The 20,394-nt window shown below is 48.2% G+C and overlaps 1 protein-coding gene across 2 annotated transcripts in view; it reads left to right on the top strand.

Moving 5' to 3' along the window:
- The window catches only part of Tmod1 (tropomodulin 1), a 71,547-nt gene that overhangs the window by 22,153 nt on the left and 29,000 nt on the right, over nucleotides 1-20,394 (top strand). The window contains exons 3-4 of one of the 2 annotated variants that reach the window (XM_032891120.1): nucleotides 12,468-12,624; nucleotides 17,332-17,451. In XM_032891120.1, the coding sequence (XP_032747011.1) occupies nucleotides 12,468-12,624; nucleotides 17,332-17,451 (277 nt within the window). The remainder of the gene's footprint in view (nucleotides 1-12,467; nucleotides 12,625-17,331; nucleotides 17,452-20,394) is intronic. The other variant, XM_032891130.1, reaches the window with a different exon arrangement.

Below are 20,394 nucleotides of genomic sequence, written 5' to 3'. Positions count from 1 at the left end.
CCTGCATTTATTTTTGTGTCCTGATGCTGGGGTAGCGCTTACTACGTGCACAGGCTGTTCTAAGTACTTGGAAGTCATAGCTCACTTCACTTCACCATGATCCTGGGAGGCAGGTGCTCCTACCACCCCAGCTTCACTGATGAAGTAGCTGAGAGACAAGGTAACTTCTCCAGCATCTTACAAGCAGGTGATGGCAGAGCCCAAACACCGTCCTAGAGTTCATGCCCCAGCCAGAGGAAGTAATCCCCTCTCCGAGCTCCATCGGTTCTAAGATGTAATCTATTCTGCGGACCTGGTGTACCCAAGGTATCATGGGAGTTTGGAGGAGGGGAGCTGGGGCCACTAATGTGCTGGGCTTTGCAGTTCTGGAGGCAGCACATACAAATGATCCTTTTCTTTCTGGAAGGAGGTGGAGACAGACAGTTATCTGCTCTGCTCTCCTCAGTTCCTGTTTGCACCTCAGTTCCCCTCTCAGTAAAGTACACCCATTTGGTCCAGATGGCTCCGAAGCCCCCCAGGGCTCTGTCCACTTGTAATTTTCTGAGCCCCTCCTAGCTGTCTTGGCACCTGATGGCATCAGACACTTCAGAGGGCAGCGTGTGCGATTATGCAACTCTTAAGCCCCAGTGTCATGTGACAGAACTGAGTAGAACACTTGAAAAGCAGCTTTGCCACAGAGGATTTCAAACTTGTACACATAAGAGAAGAAAAAAAAAGTCCTTGAAACTTAGTATCTCTCATTCTGGAAAATCTCGAGCTTATCATGAGATTGTTGCCCTTGGACTCCCTCGGGAAAGGAATGTCTCATGTGCTAAAAGTGTCTGCTGTTGACTGACTCCCGGCCCTGCCCTTTCTCTCTCTGCATGCAGTTAAGTGGGCTCTGTACTGAAGCACTGCCAAGTCCCCGTCGGTCGCCTTTGTGCTGGGCTGCAGTAGAATGAACATGGGAGGGTGGCCATCCCAGCAGTGTGTACCAGCAGCAGCCGGCAGGCTCTTACAGTTGGTGGGCCACATGGGGCGAGCACTATCTGGTCCTCTGAGTGGGTCGCATATCGATCCATCTTAAGATATGGAAATTGAGCCTTGGAGGAATGAGAGCTGGGTCCCTCATAAACGCATGAGGACTAGATTTTGATTCCCAGAGGCCAAATAAGAAAATACCAGGAAGGGAGACTCTTCCCTGAATTCCTAATGCTTGGGGGTGATAAGGGGGAGACAGAGATGGATTCCTAGAGCTCTTTGGCCAGCCAATCAATCGAACCAATCTTTAGGGAGAGACCCCCCCCCATCAATAAATAACTTTGGTTTCTACACATACAGGAACAGGCAGGCCAGGGTATCAGCATAGTAGTGCTTATACACACACACACACACACACACACACACACACACACACACACATACACACATACATACATACACATACACACACATACACACACATACACACACATACATACACACACATACACATACATACACACACATACATACACATACATACACATACATACACACACAATGTGAAATGTATGAAGAAAAAATTAAGAGACTAACAACAAATAATTTGTTAATAATTGCTTGTTAACGAGACTTTGAGTAGAAAATGTCTATTTTTAAAAGGCTGAATATGTTTGTGAGAGAGAAGGTAGATTAATCTCAACCTTATAAAGAAATTGGAGCCTAAGAGTTGATTTTTAGGTCAGCTGTTGGGAATTTGCAGCACAGTTTCACCACAGAAGCGCTAACAGAAGTGGCTGTCTTCGAGGCTTGAGGTAATGATTCTCTGCAGACGTGGTCTTGCATGCTGGGGGCTCAGCACTTCATGGGGATCGTCTCATAAAACCCTCACACAGATCCTGCGGATCCTCATGGCCGCAGGAGTCTATGCCCTTCTGTAGGTGGGGCTGGGGTAATGTGAGGAGCCCTCCTGCTATTAAACAGAGGACTGTGCTCAGCATCCTTCCTGGACTCAAGTCTCGAGGGTTCTGGAAACAAGGGGCCTCACATTGCAGTAAGGAATGATGGAGGAGCCACCCAGAACTGTGTATTCTCAGAGCTGCAAAGGCACTTGGAGCCATTAGCACACACATACATGCACACACATCTACACGAACACACAAACATACACATGCACAAGCATACATGTATATGCGCATGCATCCACCCATACATCACACACACTTTTGCTCACATACACATATACACAGACATGTACACATGTGTGCATATACCTGAATACACACACACACACACACACACACACACACACACACACACTGCAGGAGAAAGACCCTGACTACGGCATCCTCCTGGACATATGCTGTTTGGTTGGTTCTATCTTTGATCGAGCCACCATCACACCAGTCCCATGAGTCACATGACCAAGACCATGAACTCAAGAGAGGGGGGAAAAAAACCTACCAAAGGTCACACCCCTAGATCAGCAGCTGGGTTATGAGGAGGACCTGGGCCTTCCGGTCACATCTCAGGGCTGACTCTGCAGAATGGCACACCCTCCTTCCGGTAGGGCATGGGCCTTGCCTGGCCATCCCAGGAGCAGCCAAGTTTGGTCCATGGGCTGTGGTGCTGTCTTGTAACACAAACCGGCAGAATTGCAAGCTCGGGACAGATGTAAACAGTTGGAATGGAAAGAAATAAATCTCTCCTCTAAAAATAGGCTCTCATCCTTAGAAACCCTGCCCAGCAGCGTGTACAGAACTGAGGGTGAGAGTCAGGCCAGGCTGCAGTGTCCCCACCCCACCCTTGTCTCCTGACACCTCTCCTCACCTGTCTCCATTCCCCATGCTTCCCTTCATTCCTTAGGTTCAACACCCTCTATTCTGCGGGATGACAGCCCCTCACCTGGAGCCTTGCTGCTCCCAGCGTGGCACCTCCCACACAGGAAACAGAGCACTTGTTTTCTGTTTGTGTGGCATTCCTACTGTGTGGGACAGGGGGAAATGCACACAACACCTACTTCCCCACATACACCAGATCTTTATACCTTGCCCCCTTTGACTCATACCATCTTTAAAAAGTTAAGATACCTCTGGCTAAAGCCTGGATCCAACATCTCAGCCCTAGTCTATTCTTCCTCTCTCCCCACTCCCCTGAGCACTCCCCACCCCTCAGGCAGTAAACCGGATACCTGCGGCATCGGCATCGGGTGGGGGATGCAGTTGGTAGACGACAGAAAGGAATCTGTGTCCACCGTGGCTCATATTTTATTTTTCCCACCTTTGAAAGGACCTGGATACAATGAAATCCAGTGTCTAAAGAGATTCGGTGTACAGAAAAAGATATGTCCGCAAAGATGTGCCACAATCTCTGAGGAAGGAAACCAGCATATGCGTCTGGCTTTGTTTTTGTCTCACAAACATACCTACATGTATAGGTAGATATAAAAGTGATTATGTCAAAAGGACTTCGGGTGCCGGGAAGGTGGCTCCTCAGATAAAGTGCTTCCAGTGCAAGCATAAGGACCTGAGAGTGGATGCCCAGCACCCACAGGCCTGACCATGGCTGCTTGTGATACTGGCACTATGGATTGGGAGCAGATAAGGAAGGATCCAGGGTTTTGCCAGAAGTTAGTCCGAATGACCAGACGAGCTCTAAGTTCAATGAGTGAGAAGCTCTGTCTCAAAAAAAGCAAGGTCCTAGAATCAGCCTCTGGCTTCTTACACACACACACACACACACACACACACACACACACACACCCAGGCACACACGTATGTACATACACATGCCCGCACAGCACAATGCATTTCATACAGCGGATACATGCACACACAAGAAAAAGGACAAGAGAGAGACAAAGAACCCTGAAAAAGAGTTTCAACACAGTTTGTTGCACCGGAGTATTTGATTTGTTAAATCACTAAAATCTGAAACTCAGAGTCACACCATAACACGGCCTAGAGTTTGGCAGAAGTGGAATCTGGCTTCCGGTGCTCAGACTTGGCTCTCCTGCTGGACCCACCTGGCTAGTCCTAGGGTGCAAGGGAGGCTTGGACTGACTAGCATGTGACCTCAGTGAGGTCATCCTCTCCCAGCTCTCAGTGTTCCCCAGCACCCATCCTGGAGGCCATACTGCTTGCCCTGTCCTCTAACGTGGGAGGTTATGGAACTTAGTCATAGAGCAGCAGTACCTAGCCCAATAGATGCATGCTGTGCGCACACGCATGCGCACGCACACACACACACACACACACTCAAGCACACACATACAACCACAAATATGCACACGCACACACAAACACACACACACAAACACACACACATGCACACACACAAACACACATGCATGCACACACACATGCACACACACACTCAAGCACACACATACAACCACAAATATGTACACACACACACAAACACACACACAAACACACACACATGCACACATACACACACACACACACACGCGCGCGCGCCCCTTTTAAGACATAACTGATTTCTTTGGCAAAAGTGATTCAATAGTTTATTTTTGTTACCGTGGAGAATCAGGTTAAGGGCCGTTCTGTGCAGGGCTAACCATTCATTGCCAGAGGTCTGCAGAGCACAGTCCTTATAAACAGTGTCATTTGTATGCACGCTTGGGCCTCCTGCCCTGTGGCTTTTGAGTCTGAAATCGGTAGAGCAGAACTTTTGAGACCTCCTTAGAGTTTTCAGGACTCTGCGGTCCTTCGTCTTTGTGCATTGTGTGCCTGGACAGCTATGTGCATCTCACTCACATCTTAAGCCCACAGTGGTCTAGCCTGGGAGGCTTCTAAGGGAGCCCTCCTGCGTGTAGCAGTGATGGCTGATGCTGGTTTGCCAGGCAGCTGTGGGAGCCATTCGCATCCCAGGAAAGAATCTGTACATCTCTGCTGTCCTTTGGATGCCTGGACTCCAGCCTGCAGGTATGGAGATCAGACTAAGACACTGCACACTCCAGTCCAGTATCTGACAGGAAGTTGATGTTTAAAGAGTCTGAAACAAGCTATGTGTACCTGGAATCCCAGGAACTTGGGGGGGGGGTGCAGCAGGAAGATTGAGGCTAGTCTGGGCTAAATAGTAAGTTTAAGACTTTGTATTAGGGGCTAGAGAGATGGCTCAGGGGTTAAGAGCACCGACTGCTCTTCCGGAGGTCCTGAGTCCAATTCCCAGCTACCAAAATGGTGGCTCACAACCATCTGTAATGAGATCTGATGCCCTCTTCTGGTCTGAAGAGAGTGACAGTGTACTCCTATGTATAAAATAGATAAATGTATCTTTTTTAAAAAAGTTACCACAATTTAAAGACTTTCTGTTAGAAATATATATATATATGTATATATATATATATATTTTTTTTTTTACAAAAGTACTATAGGAGATGTCAGTTTTCTATGATTTTTCCCCAAGAACATTAAACTTTTTGCTTCTATAATTTAAAAACATTCTTTGTTTTTTAGTTTGTGGTTTTTGTTTGTTTGTTTGAGACAAGGTCCCACTACCTAGTCCTAGCTCTAGACCAGGCTGGTCTCAAACTCACTGAGATCTGCCTGCCTCTGCCTCCCCAACATTTAAAGGAATCTGTATCACCACTCACAGCTTAAAAACATTCCTGATTAAAAACGGATGTGTATACCTCCTCCCCTAGCCCTGTGCCAGGCGTGAGCAGAAATCTACCCAGAAGGACATACTGACTTCCTCTATGCCTTGATTTAGTCTGAGGGCAAACCTAGATCAACCGTGGCGGCAACATGGCGGCCGAGGCCGAGGTCTTTTTTTTTTTTTTTTTTTTCCGGGGCTGGGGACCAAACCCAGGGCCTTGCGCTTGTTAGGCAAGCCCCCTACCCCTGAGCTAAATCCCCAACCCCTGAGGTCTTTTTTAAATGTGTTTTATTTGCTCCAAAGGGTTAGTTAGATTTACACGTCAATGTTTTAAAACCAAAAGAGTTCCCATTAAGATAAACAGGTTTAATCAGCCAAGCAAAGTGTGTGTGCGTGCGTGCGTGCGTGCGTGCGTGCGTGCGTGCGTGTGTGCGATCAGTTTGCTGAAGCTGGGCACTGGACGGTTCAAAAGGCACAGTCAGCACTATCCCCGAGGGTCCCTCCCACAGCCGCCATTATTAGCTGTCATCAGAGAGTGCCTAGACATCCATTCTTAAACCCACACAGACTTTCCCGTCTAATACAAAAGGCTGGCCACCGTAGTGAAGCCAGAGCGCTTCTGCAGTGGGCTTGCTTTAGGCACTTGCAGGAGAATGGGTTTCCTTGGAGACAAATGGCTCCCCTTGCGTGCAGGTATCATAGAGTCCACCACTACATGTGATATACAGCCGGATAACAGATTGTGCCTTACTGTTCAGGGGCATGACCTCTTCAGGGCCTCGAGCAAGATGTCTTGAGGGAAGGCGAGCGGCTGACATTTCTCTTCATTGTCTGCTCCACCCCGTCACCTCCCAATGTCCTTGCTCCCCTTGGATGGGTCATGACTCTGTCTCCTTGTACAATACCTGGGTACACTAGGAATGGTCACCCAGTAGCTGTTTGTTGAGTCCGTTTCTTAAAAGGTAGTGAAAGATACATTCTCATATCCCTGGCCGTGACATTCTTCTTGCCATCAAGATGGTCATGGGGACTCTTCCCCACACTGACTGGTCGGTGTTTGAGAGTCAGGCTTGAATCCTAAGCATGGAAAGAGATACAAAACAGTATTTTCTCTCTCTCTCATCCCTTTGTGGTCCATTTCTATCCCACGCCACATCTCACTGTGGGATACGACAGAATTTTCCATCCAGCTGGCTCCGTTCTTAGTCAGCCCCAGCACCACTGCTGGCGACCAGCCCCAAGACCAGCTTCACTTCTCAGCATCCGGGGACGGCTCGAGTTAGCTGTTTTGATAATATTTTCCTATTGGGGGTAGGGAGGTGAGAACAGCTTTCTTTCAGATGTAATTCACACCACCATCCAATTTACCCTTTTAAAGTAGTCAGTTCAGTGTTTAAATCTATTCACAGTTGTCCGACCTTCACGACAGTCAATTCGAAAAACATTTTCATCACCTCAGAAAGAAGCCTCTTCGCGACTTCCTGCTGCTGCTCAGCCTACCCTTCTGAGCTGTCTAAGCCCAGGCTGGTGTCATGGAGCACCACAGACTGAGGGATTTGTGCACCGGAACCATATTTTCTAAGTCCTGGAGGCTTGGATGGCCCAGTCTGGGGTCTGGCAGGGTGGATTTCGTATGTAGGATCTCTTTCTGGCTGGGGATCAGCTGCCTCTCGCTATGTCTTCTTGTGACAGGTGGCCGAGGAGGGGCACACAGCAATCTGTGCTATCTCTTCTTGGAAGGACTCTAATCCTGCTCTACCTCATGACCTCGTTTAACCTCTGTCACTTCCACACAGATCCTATCTCCAAATACAGCCATGTTGGGAGCTGGGGCTTCAGTGTGTGGTTTGTGGGGGTTGGGGACACAGTTCAGCCTGTTAGCGCCAGCTGTGGAACTATCATTTAAGCATTTTTTTGTCTTATAGACTGGACTTCACATTACGGGGACTCACGGAGTAGGCCTGGGCTAGCTGCCTGGAGAGGTATACATTAATGGTTTTTCAGCTTAGGGTATGTGACTCCTGGGTCACAGTGTGCCTTTCAGTTCCCAAGAAACTGAGGCACTTGCACGGGTAGTGAAGCATCCAGGCTGCCTGCGTTCCCTAGAACACAGCGAAGCCTATACAGGCTGGACAGAACGACTAGTCTTAGTCATCTATCTTACATAATCTGCATAGCTTGCAAACGCCATTGTGTCCTGACAGCTACCATCGTATTGATCTGGCGACCACCGTGCTGGTCTGTTTCTGATAAGAGAAAAAGAAGTCTGATTTCTTGCAATGAACTTTGTCTCAGCCTCAGTCTTGCTGAGGCCCCTCTGGGCAGACCTGGTTGTAGTTTCCACCCACCATATTAGGAGACCCTGGCTCTGTAGGTAAGCGCTGGCGCTCACCTCCCTCGAAGTACAGTATGTCACAGTGGCTTTTGTGCCTGGCTTCTTTCACTTAGCGTGTTTTCCGGTTCACCCGCGGTGTGGTACTCTATTCCTTTTCATGGCTCAACAGTGTTCAGTAGACATTTCGTTTATCCATCCATCAGTTAATGGAATCTAACATGTTTCGGTCCGTTCTTTGGACCATTACTAATCACATCTTTATGTGTATCCGTGTCAGCCCGTGGTTCGAATTCTTTTCCATCTCTAAGTATGCTTTCTGGGTCATATGGCAATCCTATCTATATAGCTTTTTTCAGAAACTGCCAAGCTGCTCTCCAAGGAGCCCACAGCATCTCGAATTCTTGACCAGCAGCCAAGCTCCGGTTTCACCACATCCTCGCCGACACTTGCTATCGTCTGTGCTTTTGACTGTGCCTATCCAGTGTGAGCTGCACTTCCCTGGTGGCTGGTGGTGCTGAGTATCTCCTCATGAGCTTCCTGGACACCTTTCAGATGGGTTTTTGGTTTGATTTGGGATGGGGAAGTCACTAGCCTCGAGTGCTTCAAGCTCTCTTTCTTCCAGTTTCAGCTGGGATTGAAGGCATGTGCTGCGACACCCAGCTTATCAGAAATGTCATATAATTAAAATTTTTTATCTGTTTTGTGTGTAGGGCGTACATGTATGCACACGTTCATGCGTGTGCATGTGGCCGCCAGAGGTCAATGTCTGGCATCTTCTTCCTTGTGTTTCGGCAATGTATTTTGTGGATGGTCCGTACATGCATCCAAAGTGTGTTCATCACATTGATCTACCACTCCCTCCCTCTAACTCCTCCTACTGCCCCTCACTCCATCTCTTTCTTTTTATTTTTGTTATTAATAACGCCCCCTCCCAGTCTAATGAATGCTGCTCTTAAGTCCATCAACCTTGTCTTTTTGCAGCAGGGTCTCCACTGGACCTGGCACTCTCCACTTAGGCTAGGTGACTGGCCAGCAAGCTCCAGGGACCATTCTGTCCCTGCCTCCCAATCGCAGGGGATTGCAGGTGCTTAAGGACTCGAGTGTTTCCTAGGGATCAAGTTAGCAAGTGTTTTACTGACCGGGCCATCTCTCCAGCCCCTCGCCATGAATTGTGTATGTTCTTTGAAAGCAATTCGGCTTCTTGGGCCATTCTTAGGTTGTTCGTTTTTATTTATTTATTTATTGTTGGCCCTTTATTATTGAGTCCCAAGAGAAGTCCATGCATTCTGGATATCGTACTCTGGTCAGATATGTGATTTACAAGCATTTCTCCCAGCCTGTCTCTTGGCCAATGTCCTTTGAAGCACAGATGTTTTTAATTTTGGTGAGGTCCATCCAGTGCGTCTATTTTTTTTTCTTCTTCTGTTGCTCATTGTTTTGTGAGATATCTAAGAAACCATGGCCTAACTCAGAGTCAGAAGATTAATGGCCACATTATGTCTACAGTGCCTTCTAAGGATTTTATAGCTCTCGGCTTTTACATTTAGGCCTTTGATCTACTTTGAGTTAATATTTATGTACACTGTGAGGTCATATGCTGTTTTTGAAAACAAGATAAAGTGATAAATAGCCAAGAGTTTTAGAAGATATGAGGCTCTTTGATTTTGACTGAAGGATCTGTGACGTTTTGTCAATGTGACCTTTAATGGAAAGGAAATAAGCTTGAGCCCTAGTAATGCAGGCATGGTCACAGTGCACTTTGGAAAGTCGACGAGCTAAGAATCATTAGGAAATACTTTTGAAACTTCTCTTCTTTCATTAAACATCTAAGTCAGGGAAGACATGTTTTAATGTGTCATATAGCTAACATTCTTATGCACATTAAAAACATCTTTCCTTTCATGTTATATGTTCTTGGTTTAATGTAGTGGTCCTCAGCCAGGACCAGTGTTTGGGGATGGATTCAGTGTCACTGTACAGCTGGGCTGTAATGGAGTAGAAACCATAACAACTACTACCAGAGCATTAGATCAGTTCCCATGACTCTATGGTCCAGCTTTACACACCAGGATCCCAAGGTGGAGAGACTGCCCTGGCTAAGCCGGGCTCCTCTGGGGGCAAGATCTGAATTTTGAAACTCCTCTCCAGCCTCACAGATTTCTCTCATCCCAATACCGAGCCCCAACCCCTTCCTGCTATTAACATCCTCTGTGGTACCCTAGTGGGGTGACACACATCTGTAATTACAACACTGAGGGCTCTGAAGGATGACAAACTGAACACAGGTCCTGGCTCCAGAATGAGACCCTGCTTTAAATAGTAATGAAAATAATAGTAATTAATAATAGTAATAATGATGATGATGATGATAAGGCAAAAACAATAATAAGGCAAAGCAAAGAAACCATAAAGATTGATGAAACTCTCATTATGGAGAGAAAAATTACTTTGTGCCCCTTGAAGGGCCGACCATCAAGGACTTAGCTTCATGAATTAACTCATTCCATACTCATGTGTCTGGGTTTCTTGGATTCTAAAACATATCCAGATAACTTATTTTCTGTTACCCATCTTGGATGACTGGTCTCCTGCTGAATTGTACCTTATCTGATGACAGAACAAGAGTGGGAAGCTATGATGTGAGGACATTGAATAGATCAGTGCAGGGCAATATTTCACATTACCTATTTTTAACATCCTCCAACTTTGTGTGAGGCAGCCACCCTTATCATTCGTCACATTCTGTCACCATAGAGACCATAGCACATGGAGGTCAGGGGCACTTGGTTAATGCGCCATTCAGTTGTAACACCGTTAGTCTAGGACAGGCCTGACGTAGCCTCATCTGAGAAGTGCAGACCTGTCACAAAGTAGGTGTGTCACCCACTAATGGTTAGCGTGGGTCACCCGCTATGGACAGCCGTAGACAGACATGGCAGGCAGTGAAGTGTACCCTTGCCACCATGCTGCCAGAAGCCCTGCCGTGGGATATTAGGAGGAGTGACTCTCACATCAAGCTTTAGGGAGCGTCATGTGACCTGGGAGGGCCACCTGTCCTGCTCATCACAGTGAGTGCTCTCTGTGAACGGCTGCTGTAGGAGAGCTGCGACTCTTGTGGCATCACTTAGATCTCCTGTCCTTGACCCCAAACCAGCCCTAGCTTGGTTTCCTTCATACTGGTCTTCTCATAAAATACCCCAGTTTCCAACGTCTCTGCTGGCCTCTGCTCTACGTCCCTTCGCACGTATCCCAGCCCCCACTGGGGAGCAAGTTTGCAATTTGTAGATCCCTGTGAGCTAATGTGGGGCACGCCCTACTATTATTGAGACAACAGCAGGTGTTAGGCAGTAGGAAAGTCCTTTATAAACAGCCCGTAGCTTTCTTCCAAGTTTCATCCCTGTGGGCATGCCTGTCCTGTGTGTCTCTCATCTTCTCCTCAAGGGGTCTTTGGGAAAGGACTCGGAGAGTGTTGTGAGTAACAAGGTATAAGCTCTTCGGGGGAACTCATATTTAAGTTAAGAGTGACACAAGTCTAATCAATTTCGGAGTTCAGCAGAGACTGCACACCGGCCTCTGAGGCATCCCCTCCTAGTTCTCTCAATGTCAGGGCCACAGTGTGCATGAGGATTAGAAAGGAAGTTTGCCTCTCCCCTACATCTGAGGGAAAACCCTGGGGTTGTTCATGACCTAGCCCCGAATCCCATTGGGCAATCTGCTGGGGGCCTCAGTTTTCCCTTGAAGGGAGGGTTGCGTAGTCTCTAAGCATCCTTGAAACTCTCATTGTCTTTGATTCTTGAAATGCTAGGGGCTGGCTTTAAGGTGAAACCCATTCAGATGGTCGAAATCCCCCTAACTAGGAGTCTGCTTTGCTAGTGAGTTGCCCATGTTTGAAGAGGAGAACACCACAATCGGGTTAATGCTATCATTCTTGAGAAATCCATCTCCAGAGGCAACATTCAAAATATTTAACAATTAGTTCTCACGAGCACAGACCCACCAGACACAAAAGGCCTATAGGCCACAGAGACTGTGGACTGAGTGTGTCTTGCCCACTTTGTACTGCTGCTGGGCCTTTCTCGGGCTTGTTGGCGGTTTCCCTTCTTTATAAGTCATCTTCCATCCAAAACCCTACCAAGCTCCCTTCAGCTTCTCTCTTTGATTACTAACCACACTATAGCAAATATTATTTTGCACTCAAATACCAAATTCCAAGAATCTCTCTATGCTCAACCTATGTTGGCTGCCCTGTTGGTTAACCCCATGTGTTCAGAAATGTTACAGGTAGGGGCACCAGAGGACTGAGCCCCACAGCTCCTCTTTATTCCTTAAGTGCCCTGTGACCTGGAACAAGTCCCATCCCTTCTCCAGCTTTCAGGTTCCTTGCATAGAAAAGGAAAGGACTTGGCTGGATTCTCCAGTTCTGAGGCCCTGCCAGTCTGTGTTGTGTTTCTGGAGAATTGCATATCTATAGCTGCTGACTGCTCTCTCTTTCTCTCTTTCTCCTTCTCTCTCTCCTCTCTCTCTTTCTCACCCACTACCCTCATCTTAGAATGCACTGCTCCCTGCAGGCCTGAGGCAGAAGGATCAGACCACCAAGGCACCCACAGGCCCCTTTAAAAGAGAGGAGCTTTTGGACCACTTGGAAAAGCAAGCGAAGGAATTTAAGGACCGAGAAGACCTGGTTCCCTACACAGGGGAGAAACGAGGTACTAAACAGCATGGCTCTCATAAGCATGTCCTTCCTGGGGCATCACAGAGGGCCACTTGTGTGTCCCACCCTGTGTTGGGCCAAATATACTTGGGCCTCTCTTGTGTCCTTCCCGTCTGAACAGGAAACAATCCTTGTTCCCAAAACATCGTCTGTCATCAGTTGGGGATAGTCTGAGGAAAAAGACCCACTCACACAACCAAAATGTCTCCCACATCCCCTTTAACTAGGTTGCATTGGCTATTTTTTATTGGAACGTAGATACTTTTGAGGGAGAGAGGAAGCTGTTACCAATAGCATCGGAACACAAGGCCTAAACAAGGACCATTCTATGTAAATGAGGATGAAGGTATATAGTCCAAATCCCTCTGTCCTAATTCTGCTTTCTCTAAAGTCTCTCTTTTTCTGGCAATGGTAATGTCCTTCCTTCATCTCTTTTCTCAAGATCCTCTGCTCCTGGCAAAACAAGTCATCTAGAAGTTTCTGGGGGCACAGAAACTCTCCATGACACTCCACCCTTCAGGTCCTCCCTTGCCTTTTAGGTCATCTGCTTGCATGCTGTGCCCCCTACTCTCTGCCCTGTAGTCTGCAGATTCCATGGAGCAGAACAGTGATGGATAGGGTAGACCAGAAGTCTGAATTCTGATCTTCAAAATGTATAGGCATTTTTACTACAAGAACATCATACTCTCCAGGACACCCAACTCTACACCCCCAGGGCTGTGTCTGCCTCTCTAGTAGGAGGTGCAGTGGTTGGAAACAGCCTAGGGCCCAGGTCCTGCTACTTGCTAGCTGTGAGAGCTCAGCGAACTCATTCGATTCCTAGTCCAGCAAATAAAGGTGAAGAAAATAACATCCCAGCCTCCCAGGCTCCCAGGGGGTCAGAGATGCATATAAAGCTCTTACACCCACCCCAGCACACAGCAAGTATCATGGAAGCATTAGCCGTGACTAATCCATTCTGCCCATACTGACCTCTTTCAGGAACATTGCCTCCATCTCCTTTGATAGGCTGCACCATTACCCTCCACTCCCACCCCTCTTGGATATTTCCTGTCTCAGAGACCTGGGTGTATCTTTATCTGCATCTTCCCCTTTATCTTCTTTTCCTCTCAAGCTAGTCCTTGAGAGTAGGGACATGGGCTAGCTAGTGGCCCTAGCTAGCATAGGGGCTAGCCTTCAGTAGTGCTGAGCAGAGAATGGGTTGAGTGTGAGGCAAAAGTAGAGAATGTGCACCCCTTCTGGGACACACTGCCTCAGCACAGCAGTGTGCCCTGTGTCTTGTCACATCCACCAGCACCTGACTAATGCCTTGCACATGCAAGGTGCCTCGTGAATATTTACTGAATCGAAGCATTTGTTTTAATTAACTGTGCAGCCGATTCAGTCCTTCCCACTGTCCCCACCCACAAGAACATGAGCATACTGTCAGCATAGCTCCTGTTGCCGTGTGGCTGCCAAATAAATGGTAGAATGTGAAGGCGCAAAGGGGCAGGCACTGTGGAGGGATTCCAACCATCACAGGCAGGCCCTGGGGTGCTATGGGTTCCAACCATTTCAGGCTCTCCTGAACACGGAAGGGAAGGTCCGAGAGTCTCAAGGAGGCAAGAGAACCACCAAACTTGGAAGAGCCCTGGGCGGAGACTATGGAGAGGGGGGCAGTAATGATGGGGAGGAGGTTTGCTGAATGGACCCAACAAAGAATGAGAGCCCTAGCAGTGTTTTCACCCAAGGACTTACTTGTGCCATAGACAGGGCTCTCTGGCTCCCGTAGTCTCACCGACCATTCGAAAGCTAAGGAAACGGAGTCTGTGAGAGTCAGCAGCAGACCCGAGGGGGCAGCGGAAGAGCTAGAATGTTTCTATATGGCAACACCTTAAAAGGTCCATCAGCGTCATTAAACACGATGTAACGGTCTGGAGAGATGACTCAGAGGTTGACCAGAGGACCCTGGTTCAATTCCCAGCACCCACATGGTGACTCACAACTGTCTGTAACTCCAGTTCCAGAGGACCCAATGCCCCCTTCTGGCCTTCAGGCATACACATGGTACACAGACACCCATTCAGCCAAAACAAAGTAATTCAGCCAAAATAAAATAATACTTTTAAAAAGAACGTAATTACTGTTAGTTGAAATAATTATGGGTTAAACAAGTAGAGATCTCCACAGAGGACCTAGGGCCAGAGTCCCTCCAACTGGCATCTCATGCCAGTCGGCCCAGGCTTTACTGAGAATTTAATCCCCCCTAGCTAACTTAGGCTGGTGTGATGTCTACTTGAATAATTTACCTATTTTTAAGTTGGGCCATTTGGCTTTTTGTTGATGAGTTGTAAAAGTTATTTCTGTATCCTTAAATTTTATTCCATTTATTTACTTGTGTGATCATATGCATGCCTGCACCTGTGTATGTGTGTGTGTGTGTGTGTGTGTGTGTGTGTGCGCGCGCGCGCGCACTCGAATGCCTAAGCCAGAGGACTGCAGTGGCTTCTTTCCTTCTACTGTGCAAGTTTCACAGAGTCAGGCTTGGGGACCAGGGCCCTTACCAGCCCAGTTACCTCACCAGCACATTTCTCTATTTTTTGATACCAGACATTTATCAGATATATGATCCATGGACCTTTTTCTCACTCCAAAACTCGGCTTTGCCCTTTCTCGATCATATCCTTTGAGACTTTCCATTTTGGACCAAGTCCAAGATGATCCCTTTCATTGCCTGTGGTTATGGCAAGATTCCATCGCTGAGTCTAGCTGTGCTCTTCTTTAAAATGTCTCAGTTTTAGTTCTGAGAGGTCGCTGGCCCATTTGGGTTTCATTTTTGCATATAGTGGGAGGCAGGCGCCTGCCAGACTCCGTTCTTCTGCATGTGACGATCTAGTGGCCCAGCCCTCGCTGTTGATAATTTGGCATCTGTGTTTGACTTCATTTCGGGACTCGCAGCTCTGTTGTTTGCTGTGCCGTCCCTTATATGCCAGAATGTCACCAGCTTAGTAGTTATGCTTCGAAATCCGTGAGCACGAGGATCTTCATTTTGCTCTTTTGGGGGATCATTTTGGTTATTTGTGTGCCTTTGCTCTTCTGCGTCTGTGAAGAAGACTTCTGGGATTTGGATGGGGATCCTGTTGAATCTACAGGTTGCTTCTTGTGGCCCTGCCTCCTTAATATTACCAAGTTTTCCACTCCATCAAGTCAGAATTTTTTTCAGTTACTCTTTCTGTTTTCTTTACATTTTTTAACAATATTGTAGTTTTGTCGTACATGTATGTAAACCTTATTCCCAAGTGTTTTATCTTTGGTTATTATTGTGAACTGCTTTCCTGATTGCATCTGCATATTTCTATCGCTGGTTTACAGAAACGCCACTGCTTTTAGCCTCTGTGCCAACTGTTACTGAATTTATTAGTTATGACAGTTTTTTGGAGGTGGAGGGAGTGGGTTTTTTCTTTGTTTGTTTGTTTGATCATGGTTTCTCCCCTTTTGGAATATGGAAGTTTAGACTTTCCCCCATATAAGAGCATGTTGTCTGTAAACAGAAACATCTTCTGTACCTCTCTTCCGTGCCCATTCACTCTTTAGAACTTCCAATGCAAGGTTGAACGGCCGTGATAAAGCTGGGTATTCTTGTCTTGATCCTGGTCTTGGGGACTAGTCTCCTTACTTCTGTGATCATAAGCAGTCATTTCTCTGACTCCCTCTGATTGTCCTTCCCCCAAACAGTGCCCGCATGTTTGTGTGTTGTGCGTGCAAACACACACACACACACACACAATCATAAGCTACATGAACCAAATACTATAAAGAAGAAAAAACATTCTGGAAGCTGAGATGTTCAAAAGCCGACATCAGAGTGGAGGTGCAGGGCGGTGTTCCTTGCCACATGCTCATGTGGAGTAGTGGAGGGGCTCACTCAGTGAGACAGCAGGCAAGGAAGCTCATGTTTCTCTCTTCCTTATGCAGTCACTAGTGCCATTCCAGGAGCCCAACCTCATGACTTCAACCAATGCTAATGACCTCACCCAAAGCCCCACCTCCACATATCTTTAACATATGAATCTGGGAACGGGGCTCCCAGTGCACAAGCTAGGAGGGACGCAGGGAAACCACGTGCAGTTTCTCAGAAATGAAACTAAGGTGTTCATGATGGTTTTCAAGCTTGATTTTTCACGCAGAATTCCTCTAGGACATTTCCCCTCTTGGTGATCTCCATGCTTTCTTTATCTTTAAGATTTCTTTGATTTTGAATTATGTGCTTGTAAGTAAGAATGTGAGTGTGATTCTGGGTGTCCACTGAAGCTGGAGGAGGGCGTCGGGTCCCTGGGCTGGAGTTCCAGGTGGTTTTGACTTGCGGGATGTGTGTGCTGAGAGTGAGCGTGGGTCCACTGCAAGAGCAGTGGGCACTCCACCGTGCAGCTATGGCTCCGGCCTTTTGTGATAACTTCTGGACTCCCTTGGTACAGACTTCCAACAGTCTCTACTTGTGGACACACAGTGGCCACTCTCAAAGTTGCCCCATTCCTCCCTCCCCCACATTTAAGCTTGGCACTTTACTAGAATGCTCTCTGCTCCCTTCTATCCCATAATAATCTGTGTGCGCTTTATCTATTTTATGTTTATAAGTCTTTCTCTCATGTCGGAACCTTTGGTGAAAGGGATCTCAGGCCCCACTGTAGCCACACATCCTGATGGGCACCCTGTGTGTTTGCAGGAAAGATCTGGGTTCCCAAACAGAAGCCAATGGATCCCGTGCTGGAGAGCGTGACACTGGAGCCGGAACTGGAGGAGGCCCTAGCAAATGCCTCGGATGCGGAACTGTGTGACATTGCAGGTAAGAGACATCGCAGGAGAATACATACATACATACATACATACATACATACATACATACATACATGTGTGTATGTGTATATGTATATATACATATACATATCCAAAAACCAAAGTGAAAAAAATCAAGCTAAAAGCATTCAAGCACACCTGGTCAGAGATTCACCTATTGTTGCCATGAGACCATGCCCCAGAGGAATGGGACTGTAGCCCATGGAAGGACAGGGTAAAGAGCCCTGTCCTAGCCATTCCCACCAGGTTCTGCCCGAGCCACCTGGTAAAAGGCACGCAGCTGTGCCTGGAGAGTGTCACGCCCACCCCTCTTACCTGTGCCATCCTCTCCTTACCGTGTTCCCAAGCAAGCTCCAGCGTGTAGTCTGCTGCTACAGACTCTCTGCCGCCACTGCCCTTTCCACTGCTGAGCCCCTGCTCTATGCACCCTGCACCCCATCTCTCTGAGGTCCACTGCAGGCTGGACCTGCACCCCACCTGCCTCTGCCCACACTGTGCCCTGGCTCAGTGAGGGGGGTGTGGGGGGGATTTCTGCAGACCAGCGGCATAGGAGAGGGGAGGGATGATGGATATGAGAAGGCAGTGGGTATACTGCAGGGAGAAAGGCAAGCTGGCCCCAGGGATACAGTGGGTTCCATGTCTTTCATGAAGGAGGAGGGTAGTGGAGGAGATACTGAGTTCAGTCTGGGTCCCGCACCATCTGAGCTATCCATGGGCCACCCAGACGGAAGTAGCCATGCATGATAGCCAGCGCTCTGCAGGAGGTCTCATTTGGACATGGTCAGAGAGGCCAGGCTCAGGAAGAATGCTTGGCAGGCAGAGCCTGGGTCCAGGAGTTGAGTGGGGCAGGCCTAGCATGGGCTCATCAGCCAGTCACAGTGGGCAAGGGAACAAGGACTACGAGAAGCCAGGCAGACCTACTGTAAGAGAGCCAAGAAGGCAGAAAGGGTTTCAGGCTGCCTGAGACAGTGGAGCTGAAGCCCAGGCCAGCCAAGGCTGCATCTGCCTTTGCTTCATCCATTCTGCCAGTCTCTCAAGACTCATGTGTGGCTCTCGTGGCACTGAGGCAGGAGGCTTCCTCTGTGAGCAGCGCTGTTGGGCAGTGATTTAAACTGTGTACTAGTGGTGACCGTGGGCGGTGGAAGTGAAAGCCAGACTGCAGGGACCTGAGGAGAGATCAGACAGAGCAGGCAGGCAGCCTCTTAATCTAGACAGCCCTTGCCTCCACAGAAAGAGACTGTGACAGAGGTGGCAAGGTCCAGAGGACGGTTGTCACTCTAAGCAGCACTGAAGGGACAACTGGTCCCAACAGGAACCCAGGCATGCCGCTCAGGAGCCAGGCTTGCCTCACAAGGCTCAGTGGGTCGTTTAAGACGCCAGTAGAGCCATCGCCTTCAGTGTGCCGTGTGTTTCAGCCTCCCACCTTCCCAACATGTCCCTTGACTTCTGGTTAATCTGTGCAACTGAGAGAGCAGATACCTTCCCTGCCTGTCTCTATTTACTCCCAGGAGCTGTGTTTATCTGGGGCCTCCTCTGAGTCCCTGCATAACATCGTTACCCTGATTAGGGCACACAGGATTAGTAAATGACCGCTGTCAGAGCAGGCTCCTGCCACAGCTTGAGCCACAGCAGAGCAGCCCTCCGGGGCTGAGCGGAGCATCTGGGCCTGCTCTTGAAAACATTTTCCTTGTTGTTGCTGGCAGACAGTTAGGATCTGTCTAAGATCCCAGGCCCCCGTGATGTCGGGAAAGGAGCGGGAGGCTGTGCGTGCACCCATGTTAACCGACTGTCCTTCGGTGCCTGTCATTCCGCTTCAGCCATTACAAGGTGGCAGTGGAACATTTGCTAAGTGACAAACGTGTCCCAGGTGCTGTGTAAGCACCACACAGCACGGTATTTATTGACCGTGACAAATCCTATGAAGTAAATTCTATTATTGTCCCCATTTTACACCCAGACACCAGCTGTTCCTAGGGCTGAGACAGAGTCAAGGAGCTGAGATGATGTCAGGTTTTTGGCCTTGGGTAAAAAGCAGAACCAGACAGTTGGAAGCAAGCTGCCCTGGATGGACAGAGGTGTTGGTGTGGCCGACCCACCAGAAGCTGGCAGTTTGCCCAGGAAGGGAGAGTTGGATTCTAAAGCCTAGAGAGGGAGGTGAGGGGTCTGCAGGCTGCCTCTAGTCTCCATGCTCTCCCCTATAAGGTGTTTCCGTGAACCAAGTCCCTCACTAGGTCCCTCACACACAGTACCAGTTGCCTGGCTTTCTTACCCACTATGGACTTGGTGCTCATGAAAACAATTAAGACGCTAAGGAAACAACCCTGCCTGTCCTCACGGGGCCGTGCTCCACAGGCCAATGAACATGGCCAGTAAGAGTGTCACTCTAAGTGGGACAGGAACAGGACAAGAGAGTCACTTGGATTAGATGATAGGGTCACAGGAAATAAAGACAAAGTCAGACAAGTGGGGGACATAGTGACAGCGTGTTGGGGGGCGGTCCAGGGTGAGACATTCAGGTACAGTGGGAGCTCCCGTCCAGGTCAGGGAGGAGCTTATGTAGCAGCCTCAGTACCTGGAAATGTCAGAAGCCTGTAGACGCACAGAACGTGTGATGCACTGATCAGGGGGTGACAGAGAGAGGAACATTGTTGACGATCCACACGCTAACTCGTTGAGTTGGTTACATTATGAAACACCCATCTTTTGCTGGGACAAATGAACTTCCATTCTCTGCCCTCGGGGCCCAGGAGGTACAGAGGAGGACAGGCCAGAAATATGTAGGTTTCAATCCTAAATGTGAGTTCTGCTATGCAGAGCAGACTCTGGCAATGCAAAGGTCTCGGCCTGTGCCCTATGACTTTAGCTTATCGGCTATAAACTCTTGAGATTATCAGTGTCTCCTAGCCTTACTCAAGGATTTTGTTTAGCTGGG

This window comes from Rattus rattus, chromosome 1 (assembly GCF_011064425.1).
Source record: "Rattus rattus isolate New Zealand chromosome 1, Rrattus_CSIRO_v1, whole genome shotgun sequence".
Classification (NCBI taxonomy): Eukaryota; Metazoa; Chordata; class Mammalia; order Rodentia; family Muridae; genus Rattus; species Rattus rattus.
The sequence above is the reverse complement of the archived record's forward strand: the minus strand, read 5'-3'. Positions and strand labels throughout refer to the sequence as shown.